The sequence below is a fragment of the Natator depressus genome, chromosome 7, assembly GCF_965152275.1.
Source record: "Natator depressus isolate rNatDep1 chromosome 7, rNatDep2.hap1, whole genome shotgun sequence".
Lineage (NCBI taxonomy): Eukaryota > Metazoa > Chordata > Testudines > Cheloniidae > Natator > Natator depressus.
The window spans coordinates 61,725,883-61,746,523 of NC_134240.1; the positions used below are offsets into that span (position 1 = coordinate 61,725,883).

The 20,641-nt window shown below is 44.4% G+C and overlaps 1 protein-coding gene across 1 annotated transcript; it reads right to left on the reverse strand.

The window, feature by feature from the left end:
* Nucleotides 1-5,034: 5,034 nt before the first annotated feature.
* LOC141991329 (dual specificity protein phosphatase 13B-like) lies at nt 5,035-19,157 on the reverse strand. Its single transcript, XM_074959633.1, has 5 exons — nt 19,122-19,157; nt 18,707-18,795; nt 18,109-18,300; nt 17,259-17,479; nt 5,035-5,255 (listed from the first exon to the last, which is right to left on the reverse strand). The coding sequence occupies exons 1-5, from the start codon at nt 19,155-19,157 to the stop codon at nt 5,035-5,037; spliced, it is 759 nt and encodes a 252-aa protein (XP_074815734.1).
* Nucleotides 19,158-20,641: the final 1,484 nt, after the last annotated feature.

A 20,641-nucleotide genomic window follows, 5' to 3' on the forward strand; every position in this document is an offset into this window, starting at 1 on the left:
CTTTTATTGGACCAACTTCTGTTGGTGGAAGGTGCAAGCTTTCAACCTTCACAGACCTCTTCCTCCAGTCTGGAGAAGATTACTGGAGTGTCCAAGCTAATTACAAGATGGGACACGCTTAAGCATAAGGGGTTCACACATGTTGTAGGAGATCACTTAAAATCAAGTGGGCAGTTAAGCATTAGCAGGCAGTACATACGGTGTGTTATAAATTGTTGTAAATGAGCCATAGAATCCGTGTCTCTTTTAAGTCCTTTTTTTAAGTGTCCAGCAGAGTTATGAATTTAATTCCCAGGCTTGCCTTTTTGAAGGTGTTGTGCGGGTTTCCTTTGAGGACGAGAACTGATAGGTCAGCTATGGATATATCTTTTATCTTTTTTTTCTGTGTGAGTTCTTTCGAGAGCATAGTTATTGCCTGGTTTCTCATAATTGTTTGTTGGGGCATTTGATGCACTGGCTGAGATACACCACATGCTGTGATAGGCATGTGTAGGACCCATGGATCTTGAAAGGTGTGTGTGTGTGTGTGGCGGGGGGGGAGCATATTTATCATTGTAGCAGTGGAGGTATGTTTGGAAGTTTTGCATCTGTAGTTCTGGAGAGATGGTATAAATTAATGCCCCAGGGTATGAAGAGACCAATATACATAGCTGTCATGGCTGCCTCAGTCACATATTCATCTCCCCAGATGGTGTACATCTGGCAATGCCCTTAATTGTTCTTTGGGAAATCAGCCCCGGTGCAAAAGCCACTATTCTTGCTCCTTTCATGTTACTTATTTGGAGTCAGTAGCCTCTCCTCCCTTAGCTCTTCACAGGACAGATTTATAGTCTCTCTTTTCTTTTACAAATAAAACCCCAAGTGCAAAAACAAAGAAGGAATAATGCAGCACAGACATGTCTGCTGCAACGTTCTCTATAATTACTATCATTAACGCATGTCTGGGAGGGAGAGCCAGAGAGGTTGTTAATATATCTTCAGAAGGGGAGAAAAGATGGTCCAGTGGTTGGGGAGCTGCCACAGGACTGGGGAGACTGGTGCTCAATTCCTTCATCTACCCCAGACATTCCGTGTGACCTTGGACAAGTCGCTTAGCCTCTCTGTGCCGCAGTTCCCCCTCAGTAGAATGGGAATAATAGTACTCCCTTTCTCAGAGGGATTTTGAGGATACATATATTGCAGATTGCAAGGCTCATATACCGCAGTAATGGTGGTGGAGTTATATAAGCACCTAAGATGAATAGATGATGATGAAATCATCCTTAGTGCTCATATAATGCCATGTAAAATGTGGGTGGGAAGAAGAGAATGCTTATGAGGGAACATGCATGTATCTGTTATGACTAGCTCTGCACTTGCCATTATGGACAGAAAAATGCTACCATCTTACTCAGCCTCTAGTATCTGCTGCCTGTGTTTCTCACAAGTAGTAATGAGTTCATTTGCAGACAAGTTTTACTAGAACTCGCACTGCAGGGTCAGTACACCTATGGCAGAATGAGTGGGAGTCTATTCTCCTAGTGCATGATCAGCAAAATTGCCAGCTAAGTTCTGGTATCAGACTCCTTGTTACTGGTGAGAATTGCAGCGGCAGAAATAACAGCTGGATTTCTCAGATTCCCAAATTGGTTTTGCAGAGCTCACAGCTTGAAAAGCTATCTCAGTGAGCAAGCTTTGCACATGGGATCTGGAAGCTGTTGAGTGAGAATAAATCTGGAACCAACCCCTAATGCCTCTTTGATTTTTGTCCTGATGCTAAGTGTACTTTAAGAGATTTCTACGTGGTAACTAAGCTCGGTGGGAAGAAGCCACCAGTGTGTGTAACACATGTGAGTCAAGGGTTATGATTGCTTAATCTTCATAAAATATTAATTCCAAGATGCACCTGTGCTGGGGCCTTTATTTTAGTAGATGCTCTCATCGCTACTGCGTGTGTTCAACAGGCAGGCAGGCACCTATTATATCCATAAAAATACCTGTGGGAAGGGAAGGGGGAACTGTGAAGTGATGAAACCAAGTTCAAAGGGAGAAAGAGGGGGACTAGCTGCCCACCAGCACCTGGAAGTTATGGCAAAATGGAATGACTCAAGGGGTGTAACTGGGAGCTAGCCTGACCACTACGGGAGGGGAAAGCTTTCCTTATCTTTCTCTTATCAGTGAGGTGCTATTGGTTCACTTTCAGCTCCTGCAGTTTGGCCTCTTTTAGTTCTCTGGGTCCCTCTCCCAAGAGAAGGGTAAATCAACCCTGTGTGTATGCTTTGAATGTTATCTAGTATAATACTTTGTGCTGCTGCCCATGGTGTCACCTCTCAAGCGGTTGGAGATGTCTGAGACTGTGCAGGTCAGCTTCCCTACGGAGGCTAAATCAGTGACACAGAGTCTGGTTATAGTCTGAGTGTAACTTGCTTTATTTACACACATGCACCGGTCCTGACGAGATGGTCAAACAGCATACAGGCAACCCCTTCTTCCAGATGTCTTAGCCCAACTCCAATGCCTGCTCTGCTTCAGGACTGGACTCTAATCAGAGCCCCAGACTCAGTCTCCCGCTGCTCACACCGCTCCCTCTCACCCAAAGCTGCCTCTATGCAAAAGCTCTGTCCATAACCAGAACTGCGAACAGCACAGCACGCCTGCCCGAGAGTCAACACTTGCTTGCATGCTGAGAGAGAGAATCTAGACGACTACATGAGATAGTGACACTTTTTGTGGCACCTTTCATCCCAGCAACTTAAAGTGCTTTGCACACATGAACTTAGCTTCACAACACCACCATGAAGAAGTTTCATATTATTATCCTCATCAGCTAGTTCAATTAATGCTGCTGGGCCTGCAGTGACTTGGGGTGGTCATGGGAGTCCTGCCATTGCTATTGTGAGGTTTGCGGCTTGTGTTGCATTGCTGTGTGCTGTTGAACATGAGCTGCTGTTGCTGGTGGAGAGGTGTCAGGGGATAAGAACTTGAGCCCCCTGAGGAATCTGGTCAGGTTTCCTTGTCACAGCACTGACTGGGTCGCAGTCCAAGTTCCCCTGTTATAATGCAAGGCCCGTGTCAATAACGCATTTGATCGTTGGCGGTTTTGTTTTAATTCCACTGTGTAATCATGGAGAGGCCTGGAATTGATGGGGGGTGGATAAATCTCTGGACTGGATAAATGCATTGAGCCTTTGGACTCGTGCCTTTCTAACATCACCTGCACTCTGCTAAGATTGCCCAGTAACGCCCCATCGTACTGCATAGACCAAGTTAAAGTGAATCCGGTGCTCAGGAAAGGTGTCCGGTTGACAGCTGTGGAGAATGAAGGCTTCTATCCACAAAACAGGTACAGGTCAGGCAGTGACAACACAAGATTCCCCACGCTGCCCCATCAATATGCCCTGCCCCTGACATGGAGGGGGACCGCCTCTAACAGGGAAACGGTAGTTCAGCTTCCATGCGTGTTGAAATGCTTGGCCTCTCTGCTGAGACTGCCAATAAGCAGGCCAATCAGACCCTAGAGTCATAGATTCCCAGGCTAGAAGGGACCACTGTGATTCTCTAGCCTGACCTCTTGTACAACACAGCATCCCTAAAATGATCCCTAGAGCTTTTCTTTGAAAAGCTGCAATACACCAGTGATTTTCTCCCCCTCCCCCCATCATAAACTGTGACCTCCCTACCAGCCACTTTCTCCATTCCCCAATGGATAGGTCCTCTTCCAGTTGTCCTATCTTAACAGTGGAGACGAAACCAACCTTGCTATCACCTGACCCCTCTGAGAATACAAATCTTTAGCATCGGTTGCAAAGGCTTACCAGTGCTTATGAAAAGGAAAATATCAGCTGAGTTTAGCCACCAGCTCTGCAGGGAAGTCTCGTTTTCATATTGCTGTCTGAGACACACACAGGAAGAGTGCTGTGCTCAGTCAAAATGTTACTGCGTGGCAGTTTAAAAACCCAGCAGTTCCAGGTGAGTGTATACAGCCCTCTATTCCAGCTCAGAATCCACAGTACTCTAAATACAAGCTGCATGGCACTTTCACTACTGCAAGCCTTTAAGAACTCTCCAGGGAAAACATCACACCAAATTAATCTGCTGTCAAGTGGAAATTCTATATTATTTGCATTTGCCAGTGGGCTGCATGGGGCTGTAATTGCACTGAAGTCAATATCTCCTTCCAGTTGTTCATGAGATAGAATGTGGTCAATTGGATGTAAAAGGGAAACTTGACTACAGAGCTGCTGCTTTGGATTTGGTAGGTGCATTGTCTGGTTTTGCTCTGACATGAGGTTAGCGTTCCTTTATCAAAGGGAAAGATGGGGAATGTGAACAGAACATGGCACTAGATGCCAGAGGATCTGGATTCCTCTCCTCGCATTGCTACTGATTTGCAGTGCGTCAGTAGGGCAGTTTGCTTAACATCTTCGGGCCTCGATTTCCCCATATGTAAAATGGGGCTAACATTACTTACCTACCTCACTGAGGGGTTGTGAGACTTGAACCAATTATTTGCCAAGTGTTTTGAGACACCGGGGTTAAAAGCCAATGGAAATGGAAGCTATTGTGGTTTCTGTATAAAATAGCAGCGTTCAGAACATGGCTTTGGGCTCTAACTGTGTTGTGTTAGTAATTTCACAGCTGTGCATCAGCTTCCAGCGTGTGACTGGGACCTCACATATCTGTTGATCATTATAAGGGTCTGAGAGTGTGTGGGGTGGTTGTGAGGAACTCCAACTAACCTACAAGGGCTTGTTGGGGTTCCAACAAGTCCACTAAGGCTTGCCGGGGAGGGAGGGGATCCAATGAAGGGGCCAGATGGTCAGCTGTTATGAATTGGCATAAGTCCAGTGGAACGACATTGACAGGCACCAGCTGAGGATCTGGCTTGTATTTCCACAGGAGGTGAAATTTCAAACTCTGAGTCTCCCTGCTCGCCCCATATGGATTTCTCCAGGCAAGTACAGCATAGTCCAGGTTCATCTATCTTGCAAGAGGTACAATCTTCCGGGAGGCAACCTGTATCTCTTGGTCTGTAATCAGAAGACATCTCCCCATCTAAAATCTGAGGGGATCTGCTTCTCTTCCTTTCTCCCTCGCTAATCGCATGTCTAGCTCCTGAAGCTGTTTGAGGAAGCCGGAATTGGGACAGACCCCTCGATGTTTACACACAGCCTGAATTGCATCAACAAGGGTCTTGTTTTCACAGATCATTAAGAAAGCAAGTACAAGTGTTGCTGATCGGCTGATCCCCATTGCACAGTGAACTAATACTCTGCCTGAAAATAAGAGAGAGAGAGCAGGTGTCACTATTATACACCATATCTGCTGATGGAGTTCATCCAGGCTGAGCTTGGCCGGGCTACTGCTGGCAAACTCGCTGCAGACAGGAGCATCTAGACTTTCATGATCAGACCAGACATGGTACATCATCTGTGAGGGAATGTAGTCTGATGGTCGAGGATAGACAAACTCAGGGTATGTCTACATTGCATCTGAGAGCAAACCTCCCAGCCTGGGTTCCCAGACTCATGCTAGTGCACTCAAAATACCTGAGTAGATGGTGCTTTGACATTGAGGCTCAGGCTCTGAATCTCACTTCCACCTGCCAAGGCTTCAGAGCCTGAGTTCCAGCCTGAGCCGCAACATCTACACAGTTACTTTTAGCAGGCTAGCACGAGCCCTGCTCTTGCAAGTCTGTGGTCCCAGGTGCAGTGTAGACATGTCCTCCGAGGTTCTATAGTGGGCCATTGGCTTATTTGGCAAGTCATTCATCACTCCAGATGCAGGCGCAGATAGGGGAGTAAGGAGGTGTAAGGACCTGTACTTGACCCGCAGAGCCAGACCCTACTCACCATCCTGTGCAAGTGGGTGCAGAGTGAAGGTGGATCCTCCCGCAACGAACCTGCCAGTGGAGCTAAGCTAGCACAAAGGGGGAAGGGACGCATGCCAGAAGAAGGGCTGGAACAGCTTACTTCTACCATGAAATGAGGAGGGACTGAACTGTGACTGAGTTGCCATTTGGTCCCTGCCCTCATGACAAACTGGAAGGTGCCAGTCCAGCCCTTCACCCTTCTATGTTTGGGTTTCCTCATCCACAGCAGTGGGAACTATACTCATCCTTCTGCAAAGCTCTTTGGCTCACAGGTCTGCCCATAAAATGTGGGCAGAGAGCCTTTCCATGAAAGCGGGTATAGAAAGGCGAAGTATTACTAGAAGAGCTGGCTGAAAAACTCTGAATTTCAAAATTTCCCAACAAAAAAAGTGAACCAACTTTTGCAAAATTTCCCCATTGTTCTACCTGCTCTATTTATCTGCCTGCAGCACGGAGGGGAAGACTTTTCAGAGGTGCTGACACCTCTTGGAGCTGAGAGTGAAAATTAAGTCCTAATTGGCATTTCTTTGAGGAAAGTAGCCTAACATTTGAATAGGCTGTCTGCACTCATTTGAATATGATTCTCTTTGCTTTTTCCTTTTACAACAAGGGCTTAGCAATTGCTGCTATCCCTATGACATCCAGTTCATTCTTTACTAGCAGGTAACTTTAAAAATGGATAATTGACTATCTTGACAGGTTTCAGAGTAACAGCCGTGTTAGTCTGTATTCGTAAAAAGAAAAGGAGTACTTGTGGCACCTTAGAGACTAACCAGTTTATTTGAGCATGAGCTTTCGTGAGCTACAGCTCACTTCATCGGATGCATAGCATATCGTGGAAACTGCAGAAGACATTATATACACACAGAGACCATGAAACAAAACTTCCTCCCACCCCACTCTCCTGCTGGTAACAGCTTATCTAAAGTGATCTTCAAGTAGGGCCATTTCCAGCACAAATCCAGGTTTTCTCACCCTTCTCCCCCCCACACACACACATACACACATACAAACTCACTCTCCTGCTGGTAATAGCCCATCCCTCTTTGAAACCTTTCTTTATAATGCGCATGATAATCAAGGTGGGTCATTTCCAGCACTAATCCAGGTTTTCTCACCCCCCCCACACACACACCCCGCCCCAAAAACCACACACACAAACTCACTCTCCTGCTGGCAATAGCTCATCTTACAATGTGCACAGCAATAATCCAAGTTTAACCAGAACGTCTTGGGGGGGGGGGGGTTTGTAGGAAAAAAACAAGGGGAGATAGGCTACCTTGCATAATGACTTAGCCACTCCCAGTCTCTATTCAAGCCCAAATTAATAGTATCCAATTTGCAAATGAATTCCAATTCAGCAGTTTCTCGCTGGAGTCTGGATTTGAAGTTTTTTTGCTTTAAGATAGCGACCCTCATGTCTGTGATTGCGTGACCAGAGAGATTGAAGTGTTCTCCGACTGGTTTATGAATGTTATAATTCTTAACATCTGATTTGTGTCCATTTATTCTTTTACGTAGAGACTGTCCAGTTTGACCAATGTACATGGCAGAGGGGCATTGCTGGCACATGATGGCATATATCACATTGGTGGATGTGCAGGTGAACGAGCCTCTGATAGTGTGGCTGATGTTGTTAGGCCCTGTGATGGTGTCCCCTGAATAGATATGTGGGCACAGTTGGCAACGGGCTTTGTTGCAAGGATAGGTTCCTGGGTTAGTGGTTCTGTTGTGTGGTATGTGGTTGTTGGTGAGTATTCGCTTCAGGTTGGGGGGCTGTCTGTAGGCAAGGACTGGCCTTTCTCCCAAGATTTGTGAGAGTGTTGGGTCATCCTTCAGGATAGGTTGTAGATCCTTAATAATGCGTTGGAGGGGTTTTAGTTGGGGGCTGAAGGTGACGGCTAGTGGCGTTCTGTTATTTTCTTTGTTAGGCCTGTCCTGTAGTAGGTGACTTCTGGGAACTCTTCTGGCTCTATCAATCTGTTTCTTCACTTCCGCAGGTGGGTATTGTAGTTGTAAGAATGCTTGATAGAGATCTTGTAGGTGTTGGTCTCTGTCTGAGGGGTTGGAGCAAATGCGGTTGTATCGCAGAGCTTGGCTGTAGACGATGGATCGTGTGGTGTGGTCAGGGTGAAAGCTGGAGGCATGTAGGTAGGAATAGCGGTCAGTAGGTTTCCGGTATAGGGTGGTGTTGATGTGACCATCGTTTATTAGCACTGTAGTGTCCAGGAAGTGGATCTCTTGTGTGGACTGGAGCAGGCTGAGGTTGATGGTGGGATGGAAATTGTTGAAATCATGGTGGAATTCCTCAAGGGCTGCTTTTCCATGGGTCCAGATGATGAAGATGTCATCAATATAGCGCAAGTAAAGTAGGGGCGTTAGGGGACGAGAGCTGAGGAAGCGTTGTTCTAAATCAGCCATAAAAATGTTGACATACTGTGGGGCCATGCGGGTACCCAACATCAGCCACACTATCAGAGACTCGTTCACCTGCACATCCACCAATGTGATATATGCCATCATGTGCCAGCAATGCCCCTCTGCCATGTACATTGGTCAAACTGGACAGTCTCTACGTAAAAGAATAAATGGACACAAATCAGATGTTAAGAATTATAACATTCATAAACCAGTCGGAGAGCACTTCAATCTCTCTGGTCACGCAATCACAGACATGAGGGTCGCTATCTTAAAGCAAAAAAACTTCAAATCCAGACTCCAGCGAGAAACTGCTGAATTGGAATTCATTTGCAAATTGGATACTATTAATTTGGGCTTGAATAGAGACTGGGAGTGGCTAAGTCATTATGCAAGGTAGCCTATCTCCCCTTGTTTTTTTCCTACAACCCCCCCCCCCCAAGACGTTCTGGTTAAACTTGGATTATTGCTGTGCACATTGTAAGATGAGCTATTGCCAGCAGGAGAGTGAGTTTGTGTGTGTGGTTTTTGGAGGGGGGTGTGTGTGTGTGGGGGGTGAGAGAACCTGGATTAGTGCTGGAAATGACCCACCTTGATTATCATGCGCATTATAAAGAGAGGTTTCAAAGAGGGATGGGCTATTACCAGCAGGAGAGTGAGTTTGTATGTGTGTATGTGTGTGTGGGGGGGGAAGGGTGAGAAAACCTGGATTTGTGCTGGAAATGGCCCTACTTGAAGATCACTTTAGATAAGCTGTTACCAGCAGGAGAGTGGGGTGGGAGGAAGTTTTGTTTCATGGTCTCTGTGTGTATATAATGTCTTCTGCAGTTTCCACGATATGCTATGCATCCGATGAAGTGAGCTGTAGCTCAGGAAAGCTCATGCTCAAATAAACTGGTTAGTCTCTAAGGTGCCACAAGTACTCCTTTTCTTTTTTCTTTTGACTATCTTGAGTGTGCCACTGTTTTCAGTAATGTGCAAACTATGGGAAGAGCAGTATAGCAAATCCTGCAGTGTGTCACCATCCTGTCCTGGAGAGACCCTCTCTAGGTATGATTGGGTAGTTCACTTTCCACAGCTGTTCTGTACTTGAGTTCTCTTCTCCTCCATTCAAACTAGTGGGAGTGCCACTCAGCACTCCCCACTATTCAGGATCCAGCCCAAATGGGGAATGGGAGTTTTATAGAAGCAGGTCTGAGACCAACTCATTTTCCAAAGGCCACTAATCCATCAAATTTCCTGCTTACCAAATGCTATTCATCCAACTCAGCTAGATATTGTTAGAATATGTTACAACTTATGTCCAGAAGAAAGCGAGAATAACTGATCCCAGTGGGTCAGAAAATATCCCATTTTGTTATCCCTTGGAAGCAGATTACAATTATTGTGGTTATTGTAAGCCTTTAAAATGCAGAGGTGTTTGATGATGTGGCCATTGTACAGCCTAGAGCTTGTCAGGGTTTGTCCTGGGTTTGTTCCTTCTAACAGCATGTTAGCTTCTCTATTCTCAGGGATCAGGAAAAAAGGGCTTGTCTACACTTGAAATGGGACAGCTGTGCCGCTGTAGTGCTTCAGTGTAGACACTACCTGTGCCAACAGGAGGCATTTTCCCATTGGTGTAGGTAATCCACCTCCCCCAGAGGCGCTAGCTAGGTCGACCTGGCACTGTCTGCGCTGAGGGTTAGATTGGCTTAATTAAAACACTCGGGCGTGGATTTGTCAAGTATCCAAGTGACCTATTTAAGCCAACTTAATTTTCCAGTGTAGAGCAGGCCAAAGATACCCCTGTTGGATTATGTCAATCTGTCCAGCCAAAGAAACTTGTTTGCTGTGCCTGTCTCCCTGGCTGTTAATACCTTGTACTCTGTGCATTGGCTTGCATCTCACATTTCATTACTTTTGTGACACAGCTTTTATTTAAGGAGCTTATAGCAACAGTTGCAGTTTTGACTAATGACGACCTCATCGTCACATGCTCAGAGAATGAGCGAGCATGTGGTTTAAAACCTCTTCCTGTCAGCAGGGTCAGAGAAGGTTTCATGCCAAAATGGCCTGTGTCTGATGAGACTGTCACCTTTCACTATCCTGGCATAAGAAACCTGAGCCCTGCCTCTAAATATAGACATGGCTTCAATAGAAAGAAAAGGACAAACATAGACTACAAAGAAGTAGTACAAACTCTGCTCTGCTGAGAGCAGATATGGATCAGGCTTTCAAACTTTTTAAAAAAATCTCTTGTGTTGATCTTGCAATTAAAAAAATATCAGCTGCTGCTTGGGTTATCCTTTTCCCTTTTCATCTACAGATTTCAGAAATGACTGTGAGCCGCAGCATGATCCCCTTTCTCATGCTGAATTGTATTTTACACCGTGAATAGTTCCATTGAAGTCAATGGGAGTATTTGCAAAATAGGGCAATATGTGCTGTCAGGGAAATGGCCTTTAAAAGAGAATTCCTTGCACTGCAGCAGTGCTTCATTTTCAAAGTTCTGTGCCATCATCAATCCTCACAATACCCCTGGTAGGTAGATAGGTTTTGCATTGCTCTCCTCATTTTAGAGAGGGGGCAGTTGAGACCCAGGTAAGTTTGGACTGGGATTTTCAAAGGAGCCTAAAGGAGTTAAGCACACAACTCCTGTTAAAATTAAGTAGGAATCAGGTGCCTAACTCCCATTTGTTTCTTTAAAATCCAAGCCTAAGTTGCTTGCACAAGGTCAAACATCAAGTTAGTGGCACTGGGAGACTCCAGGAGTTCTTGCATACCTCAGCCTCAAAAGGTGGAAATCTTGGAAGAAAGGATGTTCCTGGAAGAAGCCAGGGACACTTTCTTTTATGTGTCTGAAAAACACTGTACATGTTTATGAAGCTCTAGAAATAATAATATTAAAAATGTCCAGGGTTTGAGCTACATCCAGAAAAGAAGGTCCTACTGGTTTGTGTCTGACCCAGCACTAGAGCCATAGAACAATTTGGATCTAAATCCAAACTGTCCCTGAAATTCAGCGTGGTTAAAATAGGAGACTGTTCTGAGTCTCTTTGTCCTTGGTTCAGGTCAGACTTGGCAGGCAGAACTCCATTTGTTGGCTTTGGGCTTGTGTACATGGTAAATTAGTGAGCGGCTAGCCAGGCGTGTGAATCTACAGCATTCTAGCTTGCTGCGCTGTGTGGATCCTGCCACCATGCACTGAAAGTGCCATAATGTGCTTTGACTTTGACTAAAATTTCCTGTATGGAACTTTTAGTGCATGATAGCAGGGTCCACATGGCGAGTTAGCTTGCGGCGGTTGTAGATTCACCCCCTCACTTGCCATGCACTAGCTTGCCGTACAGACAAGACCTTGGAGGGTGAGACTGCAATCAGCAAAGTGACTGTGGTTTTTTTTTAAATGTTAGGTTCCATATTTATTCTCACTCAATGACTCTTCCATCTCAAGTATGCCCAGTCTCCATAGGTGCTGGAACTAGGGGTGCTTCTGTATGTCCTGGTGTGAAGTGGTTTCCATTATATAGAGGACTTACAGTTTGGTTCAATGGCTCTCATAAAAATTGTATATAAATATAAAAATTGTTCCAGCACCCCTGTCAGTCTCCACATTTAATCTGGGGTCTGGAGACCAAGCTGTGGTTTTTCCTCCTTATGCACCCCCAAAGATTCCACCACTGGAACTTACCTGACCCCTTTTTTGTTAGGGATGCAGGATAAAGCCAGAGGTCCCTCTCCCCTACCTGCCTCTCCTCTTCAGGGCTAGGAGCAGCAGACCTTTGATTTTATCAGTGAGTGAGTAGATATGTCTCAAATACAAAGAGACGATGGAGGCAGTAAGAAGGTGCTGATTTTTCATATTTGCTTCTCTGACTATATCTTCACTTTAAATTACTCCTTTTCATATCAGCTATTAATTTCTGAAGGTCTCCCACCAAGACACTAGACCAGCCTATGATTGGCTTTAGAGCTAATCTACCTAGCTTTCTAAAGCACTCATCACCATGGCATGTAGATTAAGATAATTTACCTCCTTTATATTTTCAGTCTTTATTCCTGGCTGCTGTCCTTTGTTGCACAGAGATTAGGATGAATTCTGTGTGCTGACAATAAAGTGACTGTTTGATGCAGATAAATCATTCACATGAAATGATTTCATTAGTGTGAAATTGCTCTAATGAAAGAGGATTTTAATTTACTATGTGATTGTTTTGCAGCAAACGAATGAATGTTAAACTTGAGTAAGGGGGAAAAAAGCCATGTTGCTATTTAGCTCTTCTTACAGGCTGTGATCCTTGTCTGATAGCAGTTGATATAAATGGGATAAGTGCAATCTGAACTCACCGTGATGTATTGCACTTGTTTTACTGAATAGAGCCTGAAATGGGTATGTTCTGGATGGCAGACCTGAGCACTTCTGATGGCAGAATATTACCTAAGCCTCTAGCAGGGAAGCAGCTAGTAAAGACACCTTGGCGTCTGGTATCCATGCTCCAGGTCCTCATTCCCAAAATAGAGTAAGCAGAAAGCTAGACATGCCATGGATGGATGAAGACCTGTCATCTGATTGGGATTTACATAGAACAATAACACTTCCTTTCTAACAACGGATTATGGCTATTATCTCAGATTCGTCCCTGATGTAACTCCACTGACTTGACAGGGCTTCACCAGGGATGAATTTTGCAAATTCAACTTTGTTGGCCAAATTCAAGTTGGAAAATTGAATGTTGTTAAACAAATTAGACATTACAGCACATAAGATCTGATTGTCCTTTTTGTTACCCATCATTAACTGAGCTGAATGCCTTGAATTAGCCTTTGCTTCCTCATAGGACTGAACTAATTTGGGTTAAAACCGTGAACCAGCTCTTCAGCCAGTGTAAATGGGCCCTGCCCCATTGACTTCAGTGGAGTAACATCAATGTACAACAGCTGAGGATCTGGCCTATTCTACGTATCTGTGAATCTTCTCACTTACCCTTGTTTTTCTCATCACTTGTTTCATTTTACCCACTACCATAAAGCTATGGGCAGAACCAATTATCTGTGTCTTTACTATCAGCTGAACAATAGCAAAGGCCGACTTCCAACATAGGGCTCATCTACACGGCATAGCAATGCTCACTAGAGGGATGTGATTTCTACGTTAATGCACCCAAGGGAACTTTTGGTTCATGCCAGCAGGGCATACAGGGGACAGTTAGTACACAACGCTTTAGAAATCAGCCCCTCTAACACACTTTGCTGTGCTGTATAGACAAGCCCTTATGCTGTATCGCGCCTTTTATCTGGGGGTTTGAAAATGCTCTACAGATGTGGCTAAGAATTGTGATCAGGTGGGGAAAGTGAGAGGTTAAGTGACATGCCTAATGAGCCTGCAGCAGATTCAAGGAGGAAAATTCTTGTTAAGTTGCTGGGCCGCTCTGCCTCCCTTACGGGGAGACCAACTTTTGCATTTCCACCAGCACGATGTTAGAAGAATGGTCTTTTCTGAGCACCCATAATTTCAATGAGTTAATTGATGGTTTTCATCTGCTTGTTTAAAATATGTGCACAGATCAATAAAAGGAAAATCCTGTATTTGCAAACCTTTCTCTCTGCATGCAGATAGTCTAATAATTGTCCATGGACTTCTCTCATCTGTGCCCACAGATTATTTTTCTCCTTCTGCAGACTTTATCAAAACCTGCAGCTGTGCATTCACGTTTAGTTATAGTCTGAAAAAATGCAAATTGTACACATTCCCATGCAAAGGGGCGAAATTGATATTCATGGTGGTGTTCTCTCCTCTAGCGCCTTCTCCTATCTGAAGCAAACAAGTTCAGTAAAAGATCAGCCAGAAACATTTCTGGCTGCATGGATTAGCTTGCTTGGAGGAGACTCCTCTCACTTGCTGACCCATGAATGGGGATTCTCAAACTACCGTGGTAGTTACATTGTCAGTTGAAACCAACAGTTGTACTGACTGTGTGCCATAGGGCCATGCAGGTATGGAGTGGCTGGTTTTCAAGCAGGGCACAAGCCAAAGAAGCTGGAATGGTGGCACCTCATGAAATAGTGCTCTCATGGCCTGGCTACGGCAGCAGCCTCTGTGACAGTCAAGATGTAAGAGGTTGCACATTGAGGGTGACAGATGCTCCTTTACTTACCAATACTCCAGAATAGTATTGGTGGAAAGGAGGTCAAGAGTGTCCAATACTTAAGACAACAGTTCCCCTTTAAGGATACAATAGAGCTCCCACTGAAGACAAACAAAACCAAACCTACCCCACTGGGAACATCTCCTGATCAGTTACACTAGCATAAATCTGGAGTCACTCCGATTTCAGTGGCATTACTCTGGATTTACAATGGCGTAACAGAACAGAATCTGGCCTCAAGTGTAATTCTAAAGATAAAGTATTTGATTCACAGCTTAAAAAAACCAGTATGTGTGTGTGTGCATCATATATACTTAAATGTGACTCAGTATCATCCTGGATGAACAAGTTAATAAAAAATACCTTCTAAAAAGCTGTGTGGAACGAATTAGTCATAATTAAGTGGCAGTTCTACCAAACAGTTTCTCGATTAAACATGGTATATCCTGACTTTAAAATGAACGGCCCTCGTGTTACCTGGTACCTTTCTGTTGTTGTGCATCAGTACTTTTAAGTAAATGCAGCTATTTTTTCCCCCCTCTTCTAAAAGATGTGGATAACACACCCATCCCTCCTTTCTTTCCTGTGCAGGCCCTGGATATTGAGCTGCTGAGTTGCTGTAGCTCAGGGAATTGTGCTTCCAGAACATCTTGTTTGTATATGTATCCAACTCTGCCACCCCTTTAAAAAAAAAAAAACTTAAAATGATGACTGTCAGCAGCAGCTGGATTGAGTGTTTTTTTTAATTTGATTTTCTCTCCATTCCCAGCACTCCTTCTGGCATGTAGACTCGGGTAGTTCAGTAAAGTAATATCTATAGCCGTAACACTCGAACTAAATATCAATTCTAGCTATGATTAGTTCAGCTGTGATTACCTTATACCCATACTGTAGTTCCATGGGGCAACAATCTAGTCTATTTTCTTAACTGTTCCACTTTCAGTATTCTGGAATGTACCCAGAAAGGCTTTGTATTTCCTTTGTGGGCAAAGTTGTACTAACATTATCTGAGGGGAAGGGAGCCTGTAAGTCAGCTTGGTTCTCATGTTTTATTCCTTTGTATATTCTCTATGCTAGAATTTACAATGGAGTCTACCTTTCTTCAGGGGGCTGACTTAATTTGTAAATAGCACACACTGTAGTAGAAATGGGTCCAGATCCAAACTCCCTCAACTTTGGTGGTGGTTTTGAATGCCAGACATAGACCTCAGTTTTTCAAAGCCCAAGTAAATCTTTATGATGGGACAGATCAAGTCTTCCAAATAGCCTTTGAACTTCTGGGTGTTCACAATCCAGGTCCAAATTTTGCTGCTTAGGACTAACCCTAGAGTGTAGTAGCTATGGACCTTGGTGTCAGGTACATCCTACCCTAATAATTACTGTTTAGGATCTATGTTGCTGTAAAACCTTGTAATTGTTGAAACAGAACAGGCCTTTAGGTGCATAATTACCATTTGTGTAAGTCTGTAATCACTTAACTTTGTGGTGCTGTGGAAAACCCTCCCGTTAAAGATTTGCACTTAACTATCTGGATTCACCACAGGGTATATGCCTCCTGACCACAGAGAGAATCCACTCACGAAGATTGTCCTGGCAGAAAGCAGATGCAACCTGCTCTCCCCTAGGGGGCCAAAAGGGGCCGACCACAGCTCAAGAAATGGCAACGCCTTTCCCCCACATTTGCTATCATGCTAATTACTTTGAATGCTGAGTGTACAACAGCATACCTCATTTGTTTGAAAAATCTGGCCCTAAATTCTTCTGTGCTGTATAATATTTCAGACCACTGGCTTCTTGGCATTGAAGTATACTGCAGATTTGAAAGTGGTTTGAGCACTGGCCTGCTAAACCCAGGGTTGTGAGTTCAATCCTTGAGGGGGCCATTTAGGGATCTGGGGCAAAAATTGGGGATTTGGTCCTGCTTTGAGCAGGGGGTTGGACTAGATGACCTCCTGAGGTCCCTTCCAACCCTGATATTCTATGATCTCTTTTTCCGCATGAGAAGTTTGAGTTTTTCTTGCTGGTGCATAAGGGCTGGTGATGTTTACTCCCACCCATAGTGCCACATCTTTTAAATTTGCCTCTATTTTTTCCAGTGACCAGATGTAAAGAAACTGTGATCTGTAACCTGCAGAAAATGCACTTGCATAGGGGTGTGTGATTGTGGTTTAAAGACATGCTAGTCTAATGGCTCTGCATGCTATATACTACACCCCAGGGACAGATCACTCCACAGGTGCTGGGAGCAATTATGAGTGCTGGTGGGCACTGAATCTTCACAGTGAATTAGCAGAGATGTTACTGTAATTGTGAGACCTGTGAAGATGGGTCTTAAAGATGCCCTTGTTCCTGTGTTGTGGGCTGGCGGTAGCCACACTAACTGCGTGCAGCTTATTTTCCCCCACAGCACACAGCCTGGCTGCTCTGACTGAGTACTGGGGTTCAGGATTTGGATCTCTAAATGCCACAGAAAGAGACTCTGGACTTGATCTAAACCCCACTGAAGTCTATAGGAGTCTTTGTGTCACTAGGCTTTGGAGAAGCACTTCCATGAAGAGTAAGTTGTGAGCATAGTGGGAGATATAAAAGTAGATTTGAGTTGTAGCGAGGCTTTGTGTCTCCTTCTCTTGGCAGGGCTAAGATTTGAATGAGAAACTACTCACCTTCCCTTTATGGCTAATGAGCTAACTGGCTTACCAGACTAGCTGTGGGACTATGGGTAGTGGCTGTGTGACCAGGTGGATTAGGTATTTCAATTCCCACCCATCTCAACTTGGAATCTGCTTGTGCTGAATGCTAGCTGATGACTTGCTCTGCTTGTTTTTATGCTGAAGCCACGTAACATGCATAGCCAGTGTTGTTACCTCGTGGAGAATTCAACGCTGCTCTTATATATCTGGCAGCCTGATAGAAGTAAATGCTGAGATCAAAATGTGGATCATCGTCCGCTTCTATTCCATAATAATCTACAGGCAGGTCTCTGTAGAATTTAGCTCCAGTGTCAATATGATATCTGCCAGCTGCAGCATTCACAATGTGGGTGATACCCATTCGGCGCAGCTGCTCTTTGTCCCGAGCTGTAAATCTGAAAGAAGGAACACTTTGAGTCTGCAGGGTGTTGTGCAAGGATTTCTCTGCCCACTGCCCTACAAACCTCTGGGCCAAACTATAGTGGAATTGTGCTGCTGTCGGTTACTGCGCTGATTGTTGTTACAGTGCAGACGCTAGGTGCTTTGAAATACCAGCAAACTGGCACGGCTCGATTTTTTCCCCATCAATATGTTTTTTTCAGCACAAACTGGTTCTTGTGAATTTTTCATTTCCATCAGGTTTTTTTCAGGTTTTCATTGGAAAACCCAAATTTTTTCCAAGAAAACTTTTAAAAACGTATCATTATTATTTAAGCACTGGTAGCGTGCCTAGATGCTGTACTGATGCAGTCCTGATGCAGTGCTTCTCTACTACCACAGAGGAGATGCAGTCCATGCTCACTTTTGGCTTTAGGATTAGAGGAGGCATAAAGCTGACTTCTCCTCCCCTGTCCTTTAGATCCTGCCCTAGGCATAGTTCAACCAGGCCCAAGGATTGGGCCCCCCATTAACAGATGATTCCCAAACCTTCCATTCTCAGGTGATTTCATTTGACAGCGCCCCCATTTATCTCCTAGTTCTTGTCTCATTTTGAGGTCAGGTTCTTTAGAAGAATCTCACTTACAAGTCTCCCACGTAGAGGTTTGGCCAGACTTCATTCACGTGGCCAGTGGAAGGTTGATGTGTCCACAGCAGGCGTTGAAGCTCTGTCAGAGGTGGCGTCTGGTAATTGCTCTGGCTTCTAAGGGTCAGGCTCGAAGCGCTTCGTATCCTGGGGCGCAGTAAGTCATCTTTGCATAACGAATCAAAAGCCATTCTGAAATATAGAATAGAGAAGACATACCCCCCCGTTTATACAGTGTTTCATTCTCCCTCCCACTCAAAAACTCACCTACAATTACAATAACAACTTACAAGATTCCTGCACCAAAGAGCTTACTATCTGTTTGTTCTGTGTTTTGTGTCCTGATCTATGACAAGGGCTCCTAGCTATTACTGCCATATAAATAGTAGTAATAATAATAATAATATATTCAGCTGTAAGGGCTGTATTGTGATAGCACTGAGCAGTTCTGTTCCAGTGACCCTACCCAATGTCCTCATGACAAACTGCCATAGTAGGAAGGAATGGTAGGACTGGACAGAACAAGTCTGACTAATGAGCAACTTCACAGACTTGTGGATGTTAGCACTTTGGAGATCATAAATTTTATTTCACTTACTTTCCTCCTTCATTCCTTTTCTCTCTCCTTTCTAAACTTCTAGTCTTGAAATAAATGTTGGAACTGCAGAAAGAAAACGGAACTGCAGGCTTTGCTTGTGTCTGGGTTTGTTCAGTCCCTGTATGGTATATCTTTCTCTTGGAATAGTAGCGCCTTGGTTCTTTAACTGGAAATGGGCTTGAGCTTTTGGGACAATTCTTAGGAGCGGGATAAAGCACTTAGGGACTGCAGGTGAAGTCACTATTTTGTCTACACCACAATAAAAAAAATTGTTGGGGAAAAATTCACTTACGGATAATCCTCTTTCCATCTTGGCCTTTTATTTAACTCCCTGGGCCTAGTTGGGCCATAATGGCCACTGGCTCACTCACAGCAGTGTTTCTTGAGCATAAAGGTCCAGAATGCTTCAGAGGACTGGCCATAGACATGGAGCCTTTACAAAATTGCCCATCTCTGCTTACTTTAGGCAAGAGAAGGAACACAGGAATTTGCATATAAGAACAGACATGCTCCACCTATTCTGATATCCTCAGTTTGACATTGATGAGTCCCAGTACTAGCTACTTCAGAGGTACTTCCACCCCCAATGCATAATGAATCTAACTGTGTCAATTCATGCCCTCACTCCAGCTGGTGATCTCAAACACCTAGATGACTTGCCTGATGTCACAAAGGAAGTCTGCAGCAAAAACAGAACTAACATTTTCTGTGTCTTAACCACCAAACCATCTGTCATTCCATTAAATAATCGCAGCTCCCTCAGTCCCTCTCATCTCATAATAGCTGCAGCTAACCTTCCCTTCCTTTGACATATCCCATCCCTTGCAGCATGGCTGGTGACCACTCCAGTGTAGCTGATGACCTGATAAGCTTCCTTCAGCTGTTTTGGCCTCTGTTTATTTACTGCTTCCTGTCATCCCCACTGCTTTCTTTCTCCACTGCATAAAATTCTTGGTTGACTTTAATTAATATTGCTGAGTCTTTGAGAGCCAAAAGAACCTATCAACCTCGCCTTTCAGACCCATACAGTAGTAATGAATTATAGGCTGTCTTGTGAGCATTGCGGGTAGCTGTGTGTGGATTGTGTTGCTGAATGAGATCTGGGAAACAGAGTGGCTTAAAATTTATCATACTGCCCCTCCAGGAATTGGACTGTTAAGTTATATTAGGAGAGGGCAGTTTATCAAAATACAAATAGAGAGAGTATTTTCTTGGGTGACAGTGCAGAGGCACCTGTTAGAATTTATTGAAACACAGTTAGAATTTACTGAAAGCCCCAGCAGAGAGACCAAGGATTGAATGGGCCACGGAGACTTTTCTGCCCTAGAGCCTTGTCTACGCTAGCTTTTTGGCACTGTTTGTCTACCAGTGGTGTACTTCCAAGAGTTGCCAATGGTATAAGCACTAAAAGAGAGCATGCATGAGCTTGTCTTTATCACCCCATTGTTGAATTGTGTTCAGAGTGTGACCTGATGGTGAAAACACCTGCAATCCTGCATTCTCTAGCAGTTCCACCAATGCTATGACTGATGGAGCAGCATCAGTGGTAGGCAAATGTTGGGAATAGTGCTGTTGTAAATGTATCCCTAGAGGTGGTCGTTCCAGGAGAGCAGAGGCATGCTGACCAGGTAGTACAGGGAAGTTTGTGCTGTACGTGCCCTATGGATAAAGAGAAGATATACTGAAAGTCTTGGAGACTGAAACTAAGATGGGTGAATCCCTCCAAAACTGTCCTCAAATAAGCTCCAGCTGTAGTCTCACCCATTTTGTATTCCAGCAAATGAGTTTACCAGCAGGGATGTTCACTGAAAAAGTGAGCATTACAGTAAATTAATGGAAATCAAACCTTGAATTCTCACATCAAATATTCTCACTACAGCCTGATTCTAAGACTCACATTTATCCAGTTAGGGAATAGAATCGTGTCATGTGACT